Source organism: Pseudochaenichthys georgianus, chromosome 8, assembly GCF_902827115.2.
Source record: "Pseudochaenichthys georgianus chromosome 8, fPseGeo1.2, whole genome shotgun sequence".
In the NCBI taxonomy this organism is placed as follows: Eukaryota; Metazoa; Chordata; class Actinopteri; order Perciformes; family Channichthyidae; genus Pseudochaenichthys; species Pseudochaenichthys georgianus.
In genome coordinates this window covers 24,456,501-24,478,992 of record NC_047510.2, presented here as the reverse complement: position 1 = coordinate 24,478,992, position 22,492 = coordinate 24,456,501, and the positions used below count along the sequence as shown (strand labels likewise).

The 22,492-nt window shown below is 45.1% G+C and overlaps 1 protein-coding gene across 1 annotated transcript in view; it reads left to right on the top strand.

Moving 5' to 3' along the window:
* Positions 1–21,967, top strand: part of fam20ca (FAM20C golgi associated secretory pathway kinase a) — a 40,981-nt gene extending 19,014 nt beyond the window's left edge. The window contains exons 4-10 of the mRNA XM_034088824.2: positions 14,473–14,565; positions 16,844–16,959; positions 17,903–18,083; positions 18,477–18,586; positions 18,699–18,780; positions 18,905–18,964; positions 20,160–21,967. Of these exons, the coding sequence (XP_033944715.1) occupies positions 14,473–14,565; positions 16,844–16,959; positions 17,903–18,083; positions 18,477–18,586; positions 18,699–18,780; positions 18,905–18,964; positions 20,160–20,418 (901 nt within the window). The 3' untranslated portion in view covers positions 20,419–21,967. The remainder of the gene's footprint in view (positions 1–14,472; positions 14,566–16,843; positions 16,960–17,902; positions 18,084–18,476; positions 18,587–18,698; positions 18,781–18,904; positions 18,965–20,159) is intronic.
* Positions 21,968–22,492: the final 525 nt, after the last annotated feature.

Genomic DNA, 22,492 nt, shown 5'->3' with positions numbered 1-22,492 from the left:
CAGGCGCTTTTAGCACTGAACAGAACAGGTTGTTATGACAACACCAACGCTTCTCAGGTTATTAAGAAACATATTCAATAGGAATCTAAAAACAAAAAAGACAGCGAGATCCCGTGTGGAGAGCCAGACACGTTGCCCTGGGGAGTACTGTGGAGCTGGCTTGCGACGGCGATTGGCGGTCCGTTGATAACGGTCGGAAGAGCACAGGAGTGCGGAGCGGGTCTTTAACCACATGCGTCGACATCGGCTTACAAACGCCTGTGCAGATGGGACGCTGGCCTCACGTTCCTGTGCCGGGAAAAGAGGTGGCTGGTATCCGCGGAAGCATTGGAATGGAGAAAGACCAGTAGCAGAACTAGGAAGGGTGTTGTGGGCATACTCAACCCATAGAAGCTGCCTCGACCAGGAGGAGGGAGTGGAGGAGGCTAGACAGCGTAAGGCAGTCTCCATCTCCTGGTTCATTCGCTCTGCTTGACCATTGGACTGGGGATGAAATCCGGACGAGAGACTGACACTGGCTCCCAGCAGCCTGCAAAACTCGGACCAAAAACGAGAAGTAAATTGTGGTCCCCGATCAGACACGACGTCACTGGGGAGACCATGCAGCCTGAACACATGTTGTAGCATGATTTCAGCCGTTTCCTTGGCAGTAGGTAACTTGGTTAATGGAATAAGCAGGGCAGACTTGGAAAACCGGTCTATGACTGAGTATGACTGTGTTACCATCTGAGGGTGGTAGTCCAGTGACAAAATCCAAGTAGATGTTGGACCAGGGACGATGAGGGATAGGCAAGGGATGAAGAAGACCGGAGGGAGGTGGGCGTGAGGTCTTATTTTGGGAGCAGACTAGGCAAGCAGCAATGAATTCCTTGGTATCCTTCTCCATGGAAGACCACCAAAATCGCTGTCGAATCAGGGCTAGGGACCGTCTCATCTCCTGAGTGACAAGCCAGGCGAGAGTTATGACCCCACTGGAGAACCTGGGTACGGAGAGTGGCAGGAACAAACAGATGGTTAACAGGACAGGCACTTGGGGCTGGGTGTTCAGCATGAGAGCGCTTGACCTTATCCTCCACCTCCCAGGTCACCAGACCCTCGGCCGACCGTTGAGAAAGAACTGCCCCAACTCCAGTGTCTGACGCATCTACCTCTACACTAGTAAACTGCCGAGTAGAGTCTGGAAAAATCTAAATAGGAGCAGAGGTGAAGCGTGACTTTAACTCACCAAAAGCCCCTTCGGCCACCGAGGACCACCGGAAGGGAATGTTCTGAGAGGTGAGAGCTGTGAGAGGGGCTGCCACCAAACTGTAGTTTCTAATGAACCTCCGGTAGAAGTTGGCAAAACCCAGAAAGCGTTGGAGCTCCTTGCATGCTGAAGGGCGTGGCCAGTCAGTCACCGCCTTGGTCTTGTCAGGATCCATCTTGATGTTTCCGGTGGAGACGACAAATCCCAGGAAAGGACTTCTGTGGTGTGGAACACACACACTTCTCGGCCTTGATAAAGAGGTGGTTCTCCAAGAGCCTCTGGAGGACTAGGCGAACATGGACCACATGCTCCTGTTTTGACTTGGAAAAAATCAAAATATCATCCAGGTATACAAAAACACAGATATTGAGTAGATCCCGCAGAACATCATTCACCAACCCCTGGAAGACTGCAGGTGCATTGGTGAGTCCAAAAGGCATGACTAAATACTCATAATGTCCACTAGGAGTGTTAAATCCTGTCTTCCACTCGTCCCCCTCCCTGATTCTCACCAAATGGTACGCGTTACGTAGGTCCAGCTTGGTAAAAATAGTAGCGCCTTGTAACAGTTCAAATGCAGAGGAAACAAGTGGAAGGGGGTACCTGTTCTTGACAGTGATGTTATTGAGTCCTCTGTAGTCAATGCATGGGCGCAGAGTCTTATCCTTATTACCCACGAAGAAAAAACCTGCACCAGCAGGAGATGATGAAGGCCGGATAAGCCCTGCATCCAAAGAGTCATTGATATACTTCTCCATTGACTTAGTTTCAGGAGCCGATAAGGAAAAAAGTCGACCTCTAGGAGGAGAAGTACCAGGTAACAGGTCAATAGGACAGTCATTAGCGCGATGAGGTGGGAGTGAGGTGGCCCGAACCTTGTTAAAGGCCTCTTTAAGGTCCCAGTAATCCTTGGGAACACCAGAAAGGTCTTGACACTCAGAGATAATCGGCTAACTGGAATCAATTGAGGAACTAGATCTTAAGCAGAGAGGGTGACAATGAGTACTCCACTCTCTAATAGTCCCTGAAGCCCAATATATATGAGGATTATGCCTCCTTAACCAAGGAAAGCCCAAAATGACAGGCTGATGTGGTGCATGGATAAGGTGAAAAGAGAGTGTTTCGCTGTGATTACCTGACATGCTCATTTGAACTGGAGTTGAACGGTGTGTCACTCTGCAGAGAAGACGACCATCTAGAGCTGTAGCATTGATGGGCTTCTCCAAAGCCTCCCGACCAAGTCCCATCTGAAAGGCCAGTGTCATGTCCAAAAGACTGGCATCAGCACCAGAGTCAATAAGAACTGCCACAGTGTGCATTTCCCCCGAGCAGCTCAGCTGAGCATGGGTTAGGGGTCGAGAGGGCATCTCTAAATTCATAATTCGGCTCACCAGTAATTCGGCTGCAGTAAAGACAGCAGTTGTCCCACAGGCAGTGCTGTCGTTCTGCCTCGGAGAGCCGGGTCCGCCCCAGCTGCATTGGTTCAGAAGAGTTAGAAAATCCTCCTCTCACCTGTTCAGTAGCATGCGCTGACGGGAGAGGCGGAGCCTGAGGGGCGACGGAAAAAACCCTCTCTCTCCTCCGCTCCCGCAGGCGGCAGTCAATGCGGATGGAGAGAGCCACCAGCTCATCTAAATCAGCAGGAAGGTCCCTAGCTGCCAGTTCGTCTTTAAGGCGATCCGACAGACCGTTGTAGAAGGCATCGAGAAGTGAAGAAGCATTCCAGTTACTCTCGGCGGCTATGGTACGAAACTCGATGGAGTAATCGGACACAGATCTCCCTCCTTGCGCCAGGTTAAACAGTCCCCGAGCGACCTCTCTTCCGGGTGTTGCGTGATCAAAGACTTTACGCAGTTCATCGGAGAATAAGCTTACACGAGCAGGCAGAGGATTGTCTCTCCCATTCGGCGGTACCCCAGTCTTTAGCTTTGCCCGTGAGAAGAGAGACAATATACGCCACCCGGGATCTTTCTGTTGGGAAGGCGGAAGACTGAAGCTCGAAGGCGAGGGAACATTGGACCAGGAATGGTCTGCACGAACCTGGGGCTCCAGAGTAGCGTTCCGGAGGAGGCAGGCGTGCATCCGATGCCGGAGGATTCTGGATTCGAACAGCGGAAGCTGGAGTTAGTTCCGGACATTGGACGGTAGCAGGAAGGTTCTGAAGATGATCACGGAGATTCACAAAGGTCCGTTCGTGACGAGCGGCCATCTCCTGCATAGCTTCAGCCATGAAGGTAAACTGCTGCTCGTGGCGTTGTAACATGATATCGTGCATCAGTGGTTCTGTCGCTGAGTCGGCTGGGTTCATGTTGGCCAGATTGTACTGTCACGTTCACAGGTCATCAGAACCCAATAGCACGACTTAGATACAACCAGTGTATAGCAATGTTCAGTTTATTCAGGTCAGGGACAGGCAGGGTCAAAGCCAGGAAATCCGTCAGACAGGCAACCAAAACCAGACAGGGAGCAGGCAGGAACTCGAGATCCGTAAACAGGCAGGCAGGGATCAAAAACCGGGCAGGACAAAAATCTAGGCTAGAGCACAACACTCACTGGAGAGCTTGCCGGAAACAACAAGACAATCTGGCAAAGGACCAGTGATAGTGAGGTGGTATAAATACTGTTGAGTGATGAGGGAATGAGTAACAGGTGAGGGGAAGGGCTGGGGAGACCAGGTGAGGGAAGTGAGCTGATTACAAGGGCCTGGAGGAAGGCGGGCTCTGAAATGACAGGAGAGTTTAGATGAGCCACCAAACAAACAATAATATAAGTGTCTAACTTGTGACAGAAATGTGTGCCAAAATAACACAGTGAATAAAGTTGTGTAGGTCATAAAGATATCCTGGCCTACTATCTTATTATACAGATTTAAGGAAAAAACTTTGTTTGATATCTTTATAAAATATCCCACCTTGATAATTTACTATACAGTTCTATATACTACTATACTGTAGCATACTGTATGTTTCAAACAAAAAGACAATAATGGCCAAATATCACATTATGATTTTCTTCCCCAAATGTTGATATTAAACATGGATTTTTACATTTTGTTTGGGCAACTAATGCTTCCCAGGATTGAACATAATTTGCTCTAATGGATGTTTGCTGTTCAGCCACCACTTAGTGATAATCAGATAAATCTTAGCGGGCTGTCGTGCAGGCTCGCTCGGCGGACGGACGGACCTTCGTGCAGAGCCTCTCAGTAAAGATTCTCCCTTTAAAGCTGATTTATATGGCTTGGCAGGTGTTCCAGTCTTCTCTTCCTCAGCACTCCTTCTGGCCCACTAGTGTGCCAATTTCCACTCAGGGAATCTGCTTTGAATTGTATCCCAAGAGGAGAACACGATTGTATTTTCCCCTCGGTCAGAGATTTCTTGCCGCCTTTTATAACCTCACGTTTATTTTACGATTGTGAGCGAACATGCCGTCTTCCTAGAAACACATTATTGTCCCAGCTTTTAAGACTACATATGGTATGTGCTCAAACTAAAGGCATGGTAGCATCCACCCTTTCTTTACCCTACAGTCAACTGCAGGGAACAATCAGAGGGAATTCAGACTCAGAGTGTCGCTGCCTTCTGCATCTCTCCCCAAATCCTCATAAGTCTGAGCGGAGAGGCGGCTTTTCGCTGGCCCTGCGGTTTCTGCCGTTTACAGACTGGGATTCCTTTCTCCCCTGCTCTCATCAGCTTCAGCGTACATGTCATGCTGAACACCAGGGCTTGTTACTTAGTCCCTGTGAGAAGGAGACTCATGGTAATGCCCATTGATTTTGTATGCGGGCAGAATCTAAAACTTGCACACAGTCACATAGAGGGAAAGATCTTAAAATCCCCATTGATCCCAACAAGCGAGTGCGATCATGTTTTTTTATTATGGAGGTGATCTCGGCCTTTGTTGATCTTTTTTCTCTGTAAGAACAGAAGTGTCGAGGTGGATGCCGTCTTCTACTTCTTCCCACTTATGTAGTTTGAATCTGGCTGTTGGTCCTTTGAAGTCCCCCCCCTCCTCCCCCCCCCATCTACTCCTCCCTCTCGAAACCTCTGGAGCTTGAGGGATAGAGACAACTGGCTTTCTGGAGGAATTTCCTGCTGGATTTGATCGGGACTGTGCTCCTCTGTTCATGAGTATTAGCGCTTCCCTTCAACATCATGAATGCTCTCTGGGACACTTGGGTGTCATAATTGTGGTAATAACAATCCGCATAATTCTCACATTCCCAGTGAATATCTTTACATGCCTGGTGATGATGTTCAGTTGGTCATAGCTGTCTGTCACATGTTCGGACTTCTTTGGAACAGGTGGTTATCTTTAAGAAGGCAAAACATGGGTTTCAAAGTGGGGATGAATACTGAGGAAAGCTCACATGCCGTCAGTATGCAGTGTCAACATTTCCAAGCGTATGCATCCCAAAGCTTTCGCATGTTGACATCTAATCAGTGCTGACCCAAGAATACCCTTGATGTTTGTGCATGTTTGCATAATTCATAGTGGGTACTCTGTGCAAAGCCTGTCATGAATCGCGCACCCTTAGAAGGATTGCTTCAGACTTGTGCTTTTGGAAGGAGTTAATCCGCTGTGGATGGATATGTAAATAAGACCAAGTGTGTTTCTCCTGATTGTTGAGGATAAACCGATGCGTGCGCTTTGTTTGTTGTGTGACGGTGTGGGAGAGAGGGGAGACTAACCGTAGGCAGAAAGACCTGTCCCATTTTAAAGTATATAATCTCCTTAGTGAACATACATTGCATACATGAGAGCAGCAGTATAATGCCTCATATACACCTACTGTGAATGCACAGCACTGCCTCGCTGCATGCAGACCGAGTGACAGGGAATGCATATCGGTTGGCAGGTCATAATATTTGTGAGGGGCTTTGATTCTGCGAAAGAGACCCACAGTCCTAAGTCAGGTATCTTCAGTATTTGGCTCGATGAAGGAATTGTATTAAATTAAGAAAATGCATGTGTGAAATATGATTGAAACATATCTATTTGCAACAGGAAAGACATTAGTATTCATGATCACACTCACTAAAATAATCAGTTGTATTACTTCTGAGCTGTTGTGAGAATGTTGACGTTAAGCTGTGCAACTGTAGTGAGGTCTATGTTCTGATTATTCCCGGTGAATGCAATGCAATTGAAAGGCGTTTGATTCCTTTGACATTTAGTCTATTGATAACAGAGAGCCGCCACTTTGGCACTTGTTACTGAAAGCCACTGATGAATGTACGTGTTTCAAGCACAACACTTACTTGGACAAGGACAGCGTGAATGCAGAATACGGCTTAGTTCAAATGAAAGATACGCAGTCATACTAATAAGGGTTCAAGTGTTTTTCTTACATATTCGAGGAGTGCTCTGGACTCCAGGGAGCCTGTTAGGATGATAGGAAGGACGAGATCCCAGAAGCCTAGAAATAATTCTGCAGCTTTGCATCAGGTCTTTACAGTGATGCCAGGCTTTAAACACAGTGCGCTATGGAGCACAATGCCCAGGGAACACGACTGCATATGTCACACCAGTCAATTAAGGCCAGTGGAGGGAAAAGAGGAAATATTCACAGCAGGTTCAGAAATAGCTCTAAGAGTAATGTGGAGCAGAGAAGAGCACTGAGACGAAGAAGTGAGATTCATACTGTAACAATTATGTAATGCATCCTAAATGTGGATCAAGCAATAGGGATTTTATAAAATGACTGAACACTGACTCTTTCCAGGAGAGGTTACAGTGTGTTGTTGTTCAGTCATCTATTAGAAATAACATCCCTCCCAAGTGCTGGATGAGCCCTTACACCCTAAAACAAGTGAAGGGGAATTGTGTGTGTGTGTGTGTGTGTGTGTGTGTGTGTGTGTGTGTGTGTGTGTGTGTGTGTGTGTGTGTGTGTGTGTGTGTGTGTGTGTGTGTGTGTGTGTGTGTGTGTGTGTGTGTGTGTGTGTGCGTGTGCGTGTGCGTGTGCGTGTGCGTGTGCGCGTGCGTGTGTGCGTGCGTGCGCGCGTGCACTAATCCTCCTCTTTAAAGGGTTTTCCATCATATTCTGATCAGAGCTTTTATTGTTCATTGTTTTATTTTGAAGTGTAGTTCCTGTGTAAGTCCCTGATCCCCAACCTGTCATTAGTCATACATTATTTTGTGTGTTTTTCTTTTCCAGCGCTGTGTATTCTGCGTACACACACAGAGTAGTAAGAGCGCAGCAGGGCTTTGCACTGCAGAGCCATAAGCCATGTTCTGATCCCTGACATATACAGACAGGGACTCCCAGCCATCTGGCCAGATGAGACAGCTGGATATGCACGGTCTCTCTTTGACTCTCGTGACTCAACATAACTCCACACACACACTTTACACAGGCTCTGAGGGTTCCTGTCATCTATTGCCGGAGAGCTCTGGTGGTCACAGATAGTGACCTCGCCCACAGATACCCAGCTTCCCTCAAAGCCGTACATTTGGTTTCAAATTCAAGGCCTCAGTTTCTGCCTGCAGGTTTTATTACGGGCGGAAGGTCAGACAGCCAAGAGAGAGTGAAGAAGATAATTGGGGGGAAAAGGAATGAGAGAGATTAAGCTGAATGAGATAATTGGCAGATAGAGAACAGAACGCACTGAATGACTTTTGTGAAGAGAAAGTCAGGCTACAGGGGCTTTCTTTGTAATATACATTAACTTTGTACCACTTCATATTCATAAGCAAGTGAGGATTTACTACTTTATGTGGATGTAGGATTGCGTCCATGTATCATCTACTTGTGGCAGACAGGCACTAGGGCCCACTTTTCATCAGAAACAACAACGCGGCTTACATTTTTAAATGCCAAAAATGTCTTGACAACTTACTGTACTACTTACTATGTATGACAGACTGGCATTGCCCCACTGCTGTTTAATACTATTTGGGCTACTACGTATATACTTGTTAAATCTTTTTTGACCAGAAGCACCAACCAGACTATGCTTAATCTCACACTTTGTTTGAATGAGGTTCTGTTTTAGGTCCACTTTTATTCTCCATATACAGTATATCAACAGTTTAGGTGAAAATGTGGATGAAGCTACTTTACATTTCTATGCTGACGATTCCGTGATGTACTGTGCAGGTCCCTCCATTAAGGAGGATGGTGTTAAATTACAGGCTGTGTTTAACATTATTCAGACTCAGCTCGCTGAAGCTTAAGCTTCTTTTAAATGTTGATAAAACCAAGGTAATGCTATTTTCAAAAGCTAAAAAGACACCAGAGCCCGTGTGGGATATCGTTACTATGCAAGTACTCAAAGTGGTTGCCGGTGATGATTGTCTCTCTTTTAAACTTCACGTCAATAACCTGCTTAAAAAGCTGAGGGTGAGGCGAGGGTTCTTCTACAGGAACAAGTCCTGCTTCTCGCTTGAGGCCAGGAAAAGGCTCTGTGACCTTTGACCTGTGCTGGACTCTGGGGATCTGGTCTATATGAATGCACCGGCCCGTTGCCTGAACAAGTTAGACGCCGCCTATCACAGCGCACTGAGATGTGTGACAGACTGTAAAGCGCTGACTCATCACTGCACCCTGTATGCCAGGCAGGTCTGCCATCACTCTCTGCACGGAGGCTCAGTCTCTGGTACACGTTCATCTATAAAGCCGTGTTGGGTAAACTCCCGTATTACATCTGCTCTCTGATCACACAGAGTTGCAAGCAGCTATTGTCTGAGATCGCATGAAGTAGTCTTGTTAGATGTGCCAAGAGCAAGGACTGTCTCAGGTAAGACAGCTTGTATGCGCAGCTCCACTTGCTCGGAACAATCTTCAGCAAGAAACTGAGCATCTCATTCCTCCGCATGTCTTTAAAGCTAGGCTAAAGGAATGCTCGTTGATACTAAGGGCACTTGGACATGTCTGTAAGTATGTAAATGTACCCGTGAAATATAATGTATGATGTCCTTATTGTCTGTTGTTTCTTATCATTCTTACATGTTCTGTTCTGCGGAGGCATTCCAAACTTTTAGAATGAAAGCATTCATATTAAGTTGATGAAGGTAAACGCTTTACCTCTTGCCATACATTGATGTTAGGGGTGTTCTTTGGGGACACAAAAGAAACTAGCTGCTGTGTTAAAGCTCAATGTTGCTATCTCTTCATGCTGTTAAACCTCCTATATACATCTACTGCAAGCAAACACACGTTACAGGTCTCCGGTTACATCATGCAGGTTTATGAAAAAGAAATCCAACATGTGCATTTCCTTTAGCGTGGTCTTACATGTTTACATTTTATGCTGTAACTTGATTGCCTCACATCTTTTATGCACATCATTAAAGAAGCTCCATGACTCTCAAGGGCATCCTGCTCTGATAGAAGATCAATCAATAGATATTCGCACCTCGATACTTACATGCTGAATACTCCGTGCAGCGGAGAGCTGAGAATCTTCCTCAGACTTCATATCAATTTCACGCTCTCCCCCAGCTCATGAGTATTTAATAACTTTGAAATTGAAGCGCTGACTTCGACCATCATTCGTCTTTTTCAAGCCCAGGCTTTTCCCCCAGCATGAATATAACGATGTGGCCCATGCTACTTCCCACACATGCAGATCCCTCGCCTCTCCCTCCTGGCAGAGCCTCGCCCTGTGTGTTGAAAATAGCTGAGGCTAGAACACAACTTGTGTAACATTGATTTGAAACTCAATCTAGACCGCTTCCTCTGCGCTCTGGGACGCTTCTTAGATCCCTCTCTGATACCGAGGCTGGAGGAAGGATCTAGGAAAGTAAGGGGATCAGCAGACAGACATGAAGACACACACAAGTATATATACACTCACAGTATGTGTGTGTATGCAGGTGTAAACATCAGCACATACACACTCAGCCCCTGCTTGTGCTCTCTCTGATACCTGCTGACAGGTAAGCGCCCGATGACACACATCACCAGGGTGAAGAGGCTTTTTACCTCACAATCTGTTATCCGCCCCCCCATCCTTCCACCTGTCCGTCACCTTGAGAGGTGTATTTGTCAGTAATCTACAAGATGCCATTCACCCACGTGTTATCCAAAACCCTCATATAAAGGACGATCAGCTGTCTATCACACAGGGTGAAAGGCAGTCATGAATGGGCCTTTCTTGGTGTAAGGATGGAGGGGAAATTATGTATACTTTCAAATGTGTTGGGGTTGAGGGGAGCACAAAAAGGAATAATAGACATTGACATGATCACGGGTACAGATCAGAACCCAATAGCATGACTCGGATACAACCAGTGTATTGCAATGTTCAGTTTATTCAGGTCAGGGACAGGCAGGGTCAAAAACCGGGCAGGACAAAAATCTAGGCTAGAGAATAACACTCACTGGAGAGCTTGCCGGAAACAACAAGACAATCTGGCAAAGGACCAGTGATAGTGAGGTGGTATAAATACTGTGGGGCGATGAGGGAATGAGTAACAGGTGAGGGGAAGGGCTGGGGAGACCAGGTGAGGGAAGGGAGCTGATTACAAGGGCCTGGAGGAAGGCGAGTGAAGATGAGCCCCCAAACAAACAATAACAGCAGTGTCTAACTTGTGACACATGAATACAATAAAGAAAAGAGTGAATGAATAAAAGGTGAGGAGAGAAGCGGCTGAATAATTGGTGTTAAGGACGGTCAGGCTGGAGAGAGGGAATTTAGGGTGGCTGCACTGTGACCAAATTAATAGGTCAATTAAAACAGGTTTTCTTTCAAACATGACATACATGAAGATATGTTCTTATTATTCTTATTAGTTCTCTTCTACAATTATGTTCTGGTATGAATTCATGTATGTGGGACCATAAAGAGGCTTTCATCCGCCGATGCTATTCTATATCTGTCACTGCAATCCCTCGTATTGTTTAAAGGGCTCGGCTCAGGGCAGACAAGCGATTGAAGTTAAGATAACTCTTTATTATGACAGATGAATGGGGATCATATCATCTCGACAGCAAGGGTTTGGCACCCCCATATTTCCCCCGATGGAGTTACGGCAAGGCAAGTGTATTTCAAAAGAGACAACTCACAACTAAATACATCTGAGTGCAAAAGGTGTGATATTACTTCTGTTCAAAAAACAACCGCATTGAAGAGTTACGGTAAGAAGAAAATGCGAAAGGCAGTTCCTTCTCAATGTCCTTTAAATACAATTAGCAGACACACCTGCGTGTTCAAGAGCAGCATCATCAGTCACATGGTGTCACACTGTGTTCCGTACAGTATGATGACTGTTAGTCCGGTGCTGGTCTCCTTTGTTCTACATTTAGGATAGTTTATGTTGTGTATGCACAGTACATACATATACTGTAAGTGTTACAGTTTATTTTACTCAGATCTCACAGGAAAGTACTCTCCATGTTTTCTCAGCCACCCACACACACACACGCACACACGCACAGCCAGACAGAAACAAAGACTCCTGTCAGTGGGGGGGTGAAATCTGCTGTGGATTAGCGATAGATGACAGATCTTCCGTGCACCTGTCTGTCTCTCAGCCTGTCTCCGGCTCTCCTTCTCTCCCTTGGACCAGTAGCAGGGTGCCGGTGCAGCAGTCGGTCAGTGGGAGTGTGTGAGGGATGATCACACACACAATGTGCTGTCTCACGTTCACTCAGCATGAACATTTCATTCCAAAAGGTGACACAGTTTGTATTTGTCTCTGCTGCCCTCTCCCTGTCACCAACGTGTACTACCTGGTTCTGTGTGTCTGTGTGTGTGTGACATTGAGACAGAAAGAGAATAGGAGTGTGTATGTGTGTGTGATTCTGGGTCACAGCTGTTGTTGCGTTGGCCCCTCCCTCTCCCATCCCTCTAATATAACCCTCCACTGTGCAGGCCTAAGCTCGTGAAGGCGCATTAAAACTGCATAGTCAGCGCTAAATGAGTCCACACAGGCAAGCAGTTCAGCTTCATCACACACACACACACACATACACACACACACACACACACACACACACACACACTCTCCTGAAGCTTCTGCTGCACTACACTCAATTTGCTGTAACTTAATCACACTATCAGCATCTTATTATCAAGGACACTCGCTCATAAAGAGAAATATGTGATACTAAGCAACTTATATATAGCTGTTAAAGCTACCATAAAGGTACGCTTCATATCCATACCGTCTGTGTGTGTGTGTGTGTGTGTGTGTGTGTGTGTGTGTGTGTGTGTGTGTGTGTGTGTGTGTGTGTGTGTGTGTGTGTGTGTGTGTGTGTGTGTGTGTGTGTGTGTGTGTGTGTGTGTGTGTGTGTGTGTGTGTGTGTGTGTGTGTGTGTGTGTGTGTGTGTGTGTGTGTGTGTGTGTGTGTGTGTGTGTGTGTGTGTGTGTGTGTGTGTGTGTGTGTGTGTGTGGAAATGTTCTTTGTCTTAGTGTTTTGAAACCGGTATTCGACACTAATTGTTCTTGCGTTTTAGCTTTTCACATCAAAACACCTGCTTTTGCCTCACATTCAAAAGTCTGAGCTTCCTCCCTGACAGGAAATGTAAATTTCACATCTTGGTGACCATGGCAACAGAAGCTTGTAATGTATGGCAGTCAAAGCGCAAAGTGACATTTGGGGAGGAGAAAGAAATTCATATATTGTTTCAAAGCTTGGAAGGAGAAACATGAAGACATCAGTTGCCATGACGTCTGTCCTTCTCTCTCCATGTCTTTCCCTGCAGAGTAACTTATGAAACTGTCCTTACGTGAACATCCTGGGAAAGCCTCCTTTCTCCGTCTCAAACGTGTTCAAACTTTGCACTTCTTTGTGCCGCGGAGCCTTTGAGCAACACTGATTACCTTCCCATGATAAGGTGCTTTGTTGAAGGCATGTCTGCGTGATAACAAGCTGCGTCCCAGGTGCACTGAGTGCTCCAGATCATAAGGTCACCTTTTAAAAGCAAGAACTCCCGCTACCTTGTATTCCTCCCCCTCCTCGTCCACACAGCGCCTTCTGTCCCCTGAAGAAGAAACACCATTAGTACCCTCCTTGCTCTCCAGATGGAGAGGGGATCACAATAGCAGCAATTGATTCATGGACAAATGGCTGCTTCCTTGATGTAAAGGTATAGGAGGAGAGGGACATCGGGAGAGAGGGGGGGGGCTAATGCAAGCTGAAGTCACAGCCTCGCTAATGGAGTGGTGGAGGGGAGGACAGAGAAAGCAGGGGGGTACAGTAAGTGGCTGTGTGTGTGTGTGTGTGTGTGTGTGTGTGTGTGTGTGTGTGTGTGTGTGTGTGTGTGTGTGTGTGTGTGTGTGTGTGTGTGTGTGTGTGTGTGTGTGTGTGTGTGTGTGTGTGTGTGTGTGTGTGTGTGTGTGTGTGTGTGTGTGTGTGTGTGTGTGTGTGTGTGTGTGTGTGTGTGTGTGTGTGTGTGTGTGTGTGTGTGTGTGTGTGTGTGTGTGTGTGTGTGTGTGTTTAACTGACTATGTGCAGGTTAATGTCAGGTGTGTGTTCATGTGAGAAAGGGAAGCAAGTGTGTAAATGTGGAGAGATCAGACACTGAGACGAAGAGGCTTCCAGCACTTCCTGCCTCCATGGCTCGGTTGGCAGGGATCCACTTCTCCCCGGTGATTGTGTGTGTTTATGTGTGTGTTTGCTTGGAAGAACTGCAGGATGTGAGCAGAATCTCAGCTTCCCATCAGCAGCCTCGTCCACGCAGGCTTTGGTCTCTGGCAGCAGCTTCTGTCATATTAAGGGATGCAGACGCTGAGATGAGCTTCAACCAGCATGAGGAGACAATCCAATGTAGATGTGTGTAGTGGAGCAGAAATCAAATTAAAAAAATATATATATTTATATAGTACTTTTCAAACAAAGTTACAAAGTGCTCCACACATTAAATAGGCAGACACAAGCCAAGCAAAAGAACACAACATCATTAAAACAATAAAAAGAGGATTCCTTTGCTTACCACCAATCAGGCGCCACGCTCTGAGAGCACATGTGATGGCATACTTCTAATTCATCATTATGAAGGGATTGTTTTTAATCATTGTTTGTAATTGACCTTATTGATGACACCATGCTCTTAAGGACAAGACAATATGGATGGCACATATCCTATGAAATCACTTTCTCACCTTTCAGCCTCCAGAGGTTATATAGAAATATAGAAATGTCCACTCCTATTATGTTTCCTCGTGTTACTCTTATCTACATGTTATTTATGTGACAAAAAAAGAAATGGCATTAAAAAGCAATGGATTGCCATGAATAAAAGATGTTGTGTTAAATGTTTTATGAACCCTGTCTTTCAGGCAGACCCGGGACCAGGAAACCCCTCCAGACTTCTTCTACTTCTCCGACTTTGAGAGGCACAACGCTGAGGTGGCAGCTTTCCATCTGGACAGGTGAGCTTTATCAGCTTTTTCTCCTTAAGATGTATTTTCCGACTCATCTGTTTCTTGTCCGAGTGCGTTTGAAAATCATCCCGTCTGTTCCAGGAAGTATGACAGGTCACACAAGTCCGTTAACTTAGACGACTTTACGGAGGTGCGCCTTCGCGGCCTAAAGCTGGGAAGATCTGAATGGGATTTGGATCATGAGGGATTAGAACACCGAGAGCTGGGATCATCTACTTTACTTGGGGTTGATTCTATTGATTTCCACCTGATCCTTTTATTCTGCTGACAAGGTAAAAAAAAAAAAATTCTCAACAGAGGAACACTAAGGAGACTCTAACGTGAGTTTGAGGGGGAGGAAGATTTACGGTGGGGTCCTCCGAGAGTGGTGTAATTACTTTACACTTACTCACACACACACACACACACACACACACACACGCAGACTCTCACTCTGTGTTTGTATGGGCAGGAGGATAAATCCAAACAGGAAATCACAGGCACGCCATCACCGCCGGGACATGGTTTTACAGCAGGAGTGTGGGGGGGGGGGGGGCTCTGTGATCCCTGAAGAGCTTTTTGGATTGCTTGCCCCACGCTGAGGAGCTATAGACCCGTTGCCTGACCGCAGCAGCCTCTGGACCCCAGTCTGAGCTTCTGCTAGTGTATGACTTCATATTGAACACGAGATGCAGAGAAGGACACTTCAACTTCCTGTGGGTACTCTTCCTCTGGAGATCTGTAGCGCATTATAAGCGCATTGATAATACAAAAATGTGGCTTTTCTGATGCTTCATGACCACATTTATAAAAACACGTAACATTTCAAATGCACATCATTCATAAGGGATGCTAGACTTATAATGAAATATAAGTACCATGAACTACATGTGGACTGATGGGGCCTATACTACTTTACCACTACCTCTACAATGGACTCCAGTACGGACTCATAGTATTAGCTGAATTATCCTCCTGTATCATAAGTTATAATTATAATAATGTTAATTGAATTTTAATGCGTTCTTAAATGTAGTATTTCCCTCTTGGTGGAAAGTGAAGTGTAATCAGTGCTACAAGTGTTAATCATGTAGCGGTGCCTTGCATAATAATCTGTCAATGCAGCATAAATAATGATATACAAGTCAAGAGCATTCATAAGGGATGACTGAAGGTTTATGAGAAGTTTGTTTATTCAGGTCGTTATACATTCATTGTAATTCACCATACTTGCCTTCAGACTGCACTATACTGTAGATTCGGGCTACGCGCACCCTTTCTTGAGTTGAACCTACACCAAAATATCAGCATCACAGCTTTCAGTAATGACTTCTACGGCTCTGGGGTTTTGTTATCCTCTGTTCTTCACCATATTCCCATCAGTTGTGAACTCTTTGTGACTCGGCGGCGTGTAACAGGCGGAGTGCACACGAATAGATGCTCGAGTGTGGAGGAAAACACACACACACACACACATGCAAACGCACACACAGGTGCTCCTTTGTCACCGGGCCTCGACATGACGGTGCAGTTTTCAGACCCTGAATGCAGCCCTCTGTAGGCTAACGTTTCTGCAGCTCCGTTCCACTCTGTGTGCACGTCGGCTCCCAGGAGGCTTAGCTTCAGTCTCAAACGGGTCAGGGTCGTCTGGACAGCAAACATACAGTGAGGCGGGACAAACGGGCTGAATAGGTATAGTGTGTTCTGACATAGGAGCGGAAGAGAGGGAGGAGAAAAAGACGGATTTGAGATAGAGATGGAGCTCAAGGGTTTGAAAAAGTGTCGAATTTACCCAACCATCCACTGGACGGTTCAGGTGTGTTTATCTGTGTTTCAGTGTGTTGGTGCAACAGCTGGAAGCTAGACAAACACACACACACACACACATATTCGCACAACGCAAACAGAAAGCACTGTAAAGATGATTATTAATTATTCAACTATAAAAGTCGGGTACTGACTATTTGGACTGGAAACCACTCACCACTGTTCCTCCGGTGAAAACCTTTTTCTTTTTACTTTGGGCTGTATTTCTTTACAGCACAACTTATATCCTGTTGACGACAGATAATGCAAAGAGGAACGGGTGCTTACCGTTCGCAGCTCTCCGTGTTAGCAGGAGATGCTTTGAGATTCTGCACCACCTGGGGCATCATGGGAGATTGAGCTGGAGGCGGAAGATGTTTTTTGGCTGCATCTGTTCAGGGCAAAGAGATACAGAACAAACTCAGACTTGACTTTCCAATATCATGAAGTCCTCTTCATTATAACCCCTCTCTTTCTGAAGGATCCTTGACTTCCGGAGAGTTCCCCCGGTGGCAGGGCGGCTTGTCAACATGACGAGGGAGATCAGAGATGTGACGCGGGATAAGAAGCTGTGGAGGACCTTCTTCATCTCTCCAGGTAGAAACACACTCTGCTGCCTGGCGTCTTCTCTGTTTGGGCAGAAGGACACTGGCTTCACTTGTGAGACACGTTTTAAACTCCGTACAAAGTGGGTTATGTATCTGGAGCTCAGGTTAGTCTGAGTATCCTGATCTGCACTTCCAGGCAAACATAAATCAAGAATGTGTTGTAGCATGTGTGGCAATAAATAAGGTAATAGCCTGAAGTCACCACATGGTGGCACTGTCGGCTTTAAAACAGCTCAAAGGATTGCATTAAAGTAAAAATCGGATAGAAATACTCAGTAAACTCAAATTAAAGGGGCCTAAAACACCAAATCCAGACCAAAGATATGTGGGTTTCTTTCTGTTACTACATTATACTTTGTAATACAAGGATTTGGAGAAACTATAGGCGAATTTACAGCAGATAAACATCCAAACTGTGTGCCAAATGAAGGTTTAAATTGCACAGAACATACATGTAGCGTTGATAATGCTGCACAGACGATTACAAACATATCACTTGAAGCAATATGTTGCAAATATAGAGATCAGCCAGGGAATGAGGAACATGGTTCTTTATGTGAACAGAAAAAAGGTTCTGTCAAAAATGAGTTTGAACATTTAATTAATTCTCAAACAATTTATAATATATACAATTTAAAATAAACGCTCCGTGTTTGAGCATCCAGCGCGTTCTGATCGGTTCACACGGTCTCATTGGAGGACCGATGCTTCTCTTTGATTGTGATGTACGATCTCTGCTGGGTCAGCGCTGTGACCCGTGTCCGACCTGCTCCTGAGATTACACAACCTCTACCACGCTGATGTTTCACTGTCGAGCTCTCCTCCCCTCGAGGTCTCCATGTTGGCTTCCTCCTTCACGTTCTGCCACAAAGCCGATGTGCAGACCGCTTCTTCTTTGACACCTTCTTTAAATTATTCTTTTCTCTCCTCAGCCAACAACGTGTGTTTCTACGGCGAGTGCTCATACTACTGCTCCACTGAGCACGCGCTGTGCGGGAAGCCGGACCAGATCGAGGGCTCGCTGGCGGCCTTCCTGCCCGACCTGAACCTCGCCAAGCGCAAGACCTGGAGGAACCCCTGGAGACGCTCCTACCACAAACGCAAGAAAGCAGAGTAAGGAAACCAACATATGTGATTACTGTGACTACATCAAATCAAACTTTATTTGAATAGCCCAATATCACAAAACACGTTTGTCTCAGTGGGCTTTACAGATTAAAGACAAACAACAGTATTGTATATGATGGAGTTACAGCAAAATGAATGAACGAATTACCATAAAAATTCAATAAAATGAATACCATAAAATGCCTGCTCTGAAGGCTTTGTTTAAAATGTAGGTCTTCAACACTCTCTTAGAAGTGTGGACACTCTCTGCCTCTCTGGTTAAAACAGGAAGTTGGTTCCAGAGAAAGGGTGCTTGGTAGCTGAACGCTCTGACTCCTGATCTTGTTTTGCTACATAAAGATATAATGATGTTTAATAAATATATGTTTGTGTTCTCAGGTGGGAGGTGGACCCAGATTACTGTGACGAGGTTAAGCAGACTCCTCCGTACGACCGAGGCACTCGCCTGCTGGACGTCATGGATATGACCATCTTTGACTTCCTAATGGGTAAGAGTTGTTAAACTATGGCATCACATGTTGATATATCACATTTACAGATTAAAAAAGGGCTTCATTATTTCTTTAAGTCCCCTCAACACTTTGCTCTCTCCTGGTCCAGGTAACATGGATCGTCATCATTACGAAACATTTGAGAAGTTTGGAAATGACACCTTCATCATTCACCTAGACAACGGAAGAGGGTAAAACAAGTGTCTGTGTTATCAACCACTGAATCTTTATCCACTGTAACAAACAGTCGCTGTCTCACATTGGGTCGTGATGATTTCTGTTTCCTTATTCTGATCTTTATTGCCTCCTTTGTAGGTTTGGAAAACACTCCCATGATGAGCTGTCCATCCTGGTGCCTCTCAGTCAGTGCTGCAGGTTTGTTTGTGAATTAAAAACTCCCTTAAGACCAGAGCCATATGTCTCAAGGGCATGGACACACTTTAAGATTACTAGCACTGCCCTTTAGGCTTCTCAACTTGAGTCATAAACCTTAAACCTGTACAGAAATGCTTTGATGTAGCCATTTTGTGTTTCTTACCACCTCATTGCATTTGCATTAGCACCACTCAATGAATAAAGTTTACTTTTTTAAAGTGGACCTATCATGCTATATTTGAAACATATATTGTAGGGCCATACCTATATAAAACATGTCTGTGAAATTTTTTTTTCAAAATACAAAACAGATCATGCATTTTAGCCATGCCTCATTTCGCTCTATTTGCTCTTTTCCAGCCCTGTTTTTGCAAGGGCTGATTCTGCTTTTGTGGCAGACTACAGCGCCACTTACAGGCCTGGCATATGTACTACAGCGTCTCCAGCGCTTTCGAGCGGTCTCTCATTCCCCTGATAGGTGGAGAGTTGCCCATATAGGCGGAGCACCCCTTTTCTGACGTCAGAAAAATTCAAATAATAATCAGCTCCGTTGCAGCCCCGTTTTTAAAGATTTGGGCACAGAGGAAAAGAGAGAGGGTTGTGTTTTCTGACACTTGGTGAGTTCCCTGACACACCGGGGACACATATTCATGTATAAAAGACGTACACAAGTGCAGTTTGCATGATAGGTCCCCTTTAACTTTTCTCCATTAGTGCATCTGCAGCATGAGTGATAAGCTTCCTTCAAAAGGGTGAATTCCAGATGAATGTTGTAGTTCATTAACAGGAAGAGGCCTAGTGGTGAAGACGCTATACAACCATAATGTGTCGAATTTCTGTCTACTTCCTTCTATCTACTACGGCAAAGAACAGTAACAAAAAACATTAAGCAATACTTCACGCCTAAAATGCCTCTACGGTGAAAAACAATTCAAAGTCTTATGCTTGTGTTTGATATAGTTTTATGTGCAGCCCCCATTTATTTTTAAAATGTTCAAAGATATTCTCTGGATGATTTGTTCAAAGAGGAGGAATGCAAGAAAACCAATCATTCAGGTCCAAACGGAGTTGATATCCAAGTGATCATTATTTCTTTAGTGTACCTATCTATCATTAGTCTTCATAGTCAGAATATGCACAGTAATATCAGAGAGTGATGTTTCATTCAGAATGACCAATTGAATCTCCCCTCCAGGGTGAAGAAATCCACCTACGTGCGCCTCCAGCTGCTGGCCAAGGAGGAGTTCAGGCTGAGCATCCTGATGGAGGAGTCCCTGCTGCGGGACCGCCTGTCCCCCGTCCTGCTGCAGCGCCACCTGCAGGCGCTGGACCGCCGGCTGCGCCTGGTGCTGCAGGTCCTGGAGGGCTGCGTGGAGAAGGAGGGCTACGCCAACGTGGTGGAGGAGGAGGTCGGGGGGGACACGGCCACCCACAGGACCCCCGGACACAGGTAGTGAGGGCAGCAGAGGGGGACACACCACCCGGGACACATGGACCACGTCTCTGGCTGTTCGGCCAATGGGAGCGACCCACTTCTGATATCAAGCTGAATTCAGTGAATTCCAAGACTTGCCATCATTGCCTCTCTGAAAACTGCTTTTACGTGTTTATATAGAAGAAGAAGGAGCCGCCATGAAAGACTGCTCACACAGAGGATTTGTACTTGTTAGATACAGATGTATTTTTGTCCTATAAGACGTAAAAAAACAATGCTGTGTTCTGTTTGTTTTGATTATGGAGGGTATCAGTTAGTTTCATGTGTTTTATTATATTAGTACATAACCAAATGAGTGGAATGGAGGAGCGTCTGGGGGACCGTTAGCTTTATCAGTTATCATGATGATGACGATGATAAGGCGGTGGTGGTGAAGTAGATAGGGACTTGGCTTGGCAACTGGAAGGTCACCAGTTCAAGTCCCGGCAAGACCAAGTGCTACCGAGGTGTCCCTGAGCAAGGCACCGTTCCATACACTGCTCCCCGGGCGCCGTTCAAAAATGGCAGCCCACTGCTCCTAACACTAGGATGGGTCAAAGGCAGAGAAACAATTTCCCCACGGGGATTAATAAAGTATATCAATGATGTATGGAAAGGTTGAGAAAGTTGGAAAAGGTTTTTTTCTTTTTGTCAGAAACAATCTACAACCAGAGAACAATTCCACCCAGCTCCCTTTATCCATCTACATGTGCTGTCTTGGCATAGACGGAAAGTGTTATCACAAACATCTGACAGTGTAAATCCGAGTTCAAGTATATCCAACACTAACAGTAAGTTCACTTTGCCTTATTCTGATTTTGTATCTCTTTTTTTTACTTTCCCATCTCCCCTGCGAGTCTAACTTGCTCAACATGCAGTATGACAGCACAACACTAAAATAGTATTTAATGCTAAGTAATTCATGCTAAATGGTTATTTCATTGAAATGCACTACATGCAGGACCTGGAATATTTACAGTTATCTGTTATAATATCATTTTACAATGCAAATGTTACAGTTTGTATGTTTTTCTATGAGATTACTGTACATGACCGAAAGACTATTTATTGGTGTGTCACAAAGAATGAAAGGGGTTTAATAAATAGGTTATGTTGGGAAATATTTACCTTAGGTACCTTAGCATTGGATGCTATTTGAAATGACATTCCTTTAAGTACTACTAGTTGGACATGAAGCGGTGTTTCCTCCTGAGAGTCCTGTTCTGACCCGGTACCTGTGCAATGACAGAAATACAGTACTTGAATGTTTTTGGGTTGGCAGTATGGACGGGGTTCACAGAGCTGGACTCATGCTGAGGAGTGCATTGTGGGAGATGGATCCCACTACAGGGAGAACCTCGGGCACTGCTCTTTGAATTTCATATTCTCAGTGTAAATAGCTATAAATACTTTGAAGACCAAGCTGCACCGCACAGTGATTTGCTTCTGTGTTCTGCTGTTATATTGTTACTGTGAAGATCTGTTTACTAAATGAATAAAGTGTGCAATAAAAACAAAGGTGAGGACCATTTGTTCTTGTGCAGCGGGCTGTAGACATGATTTTATATGTGGAGAGAGGTACATCTGCACTTGTTTTAATTCATTTAACTGCGACTTCATTTTATGCGGCCCGCAAGAGTTTGCAAAGAATATAATACATTTATTATACGATTACATGCCACTTTACAGAAGCAGGTTGCCCACAATGCATCTCGTTTGCGCACTGAAGAGACTTGCATTTATTTGCCCTGGACTTCTGCTTTCAAACGTAGTTAGTTATTACCGTATCCGATAATAATCCAATTCAGAGGCAATAATGTAATATAATACATTATTTTATATATATATTATATATTTATATATGTATATTTATATACTTACAACCGGCCTTTGAGTACAACCATAATGCTAATGTGGCCCGCGATGAAATTGAGTTTGACACCCCTGATTAACCCAGATGAATAAGTGGGTCTTTTCTGACCCGGGGAGGTGGTTTTCTTGAGGTATCTTTGTAATTAAATATTTTTATCATTTCATATTCCAGCTATTCCTCA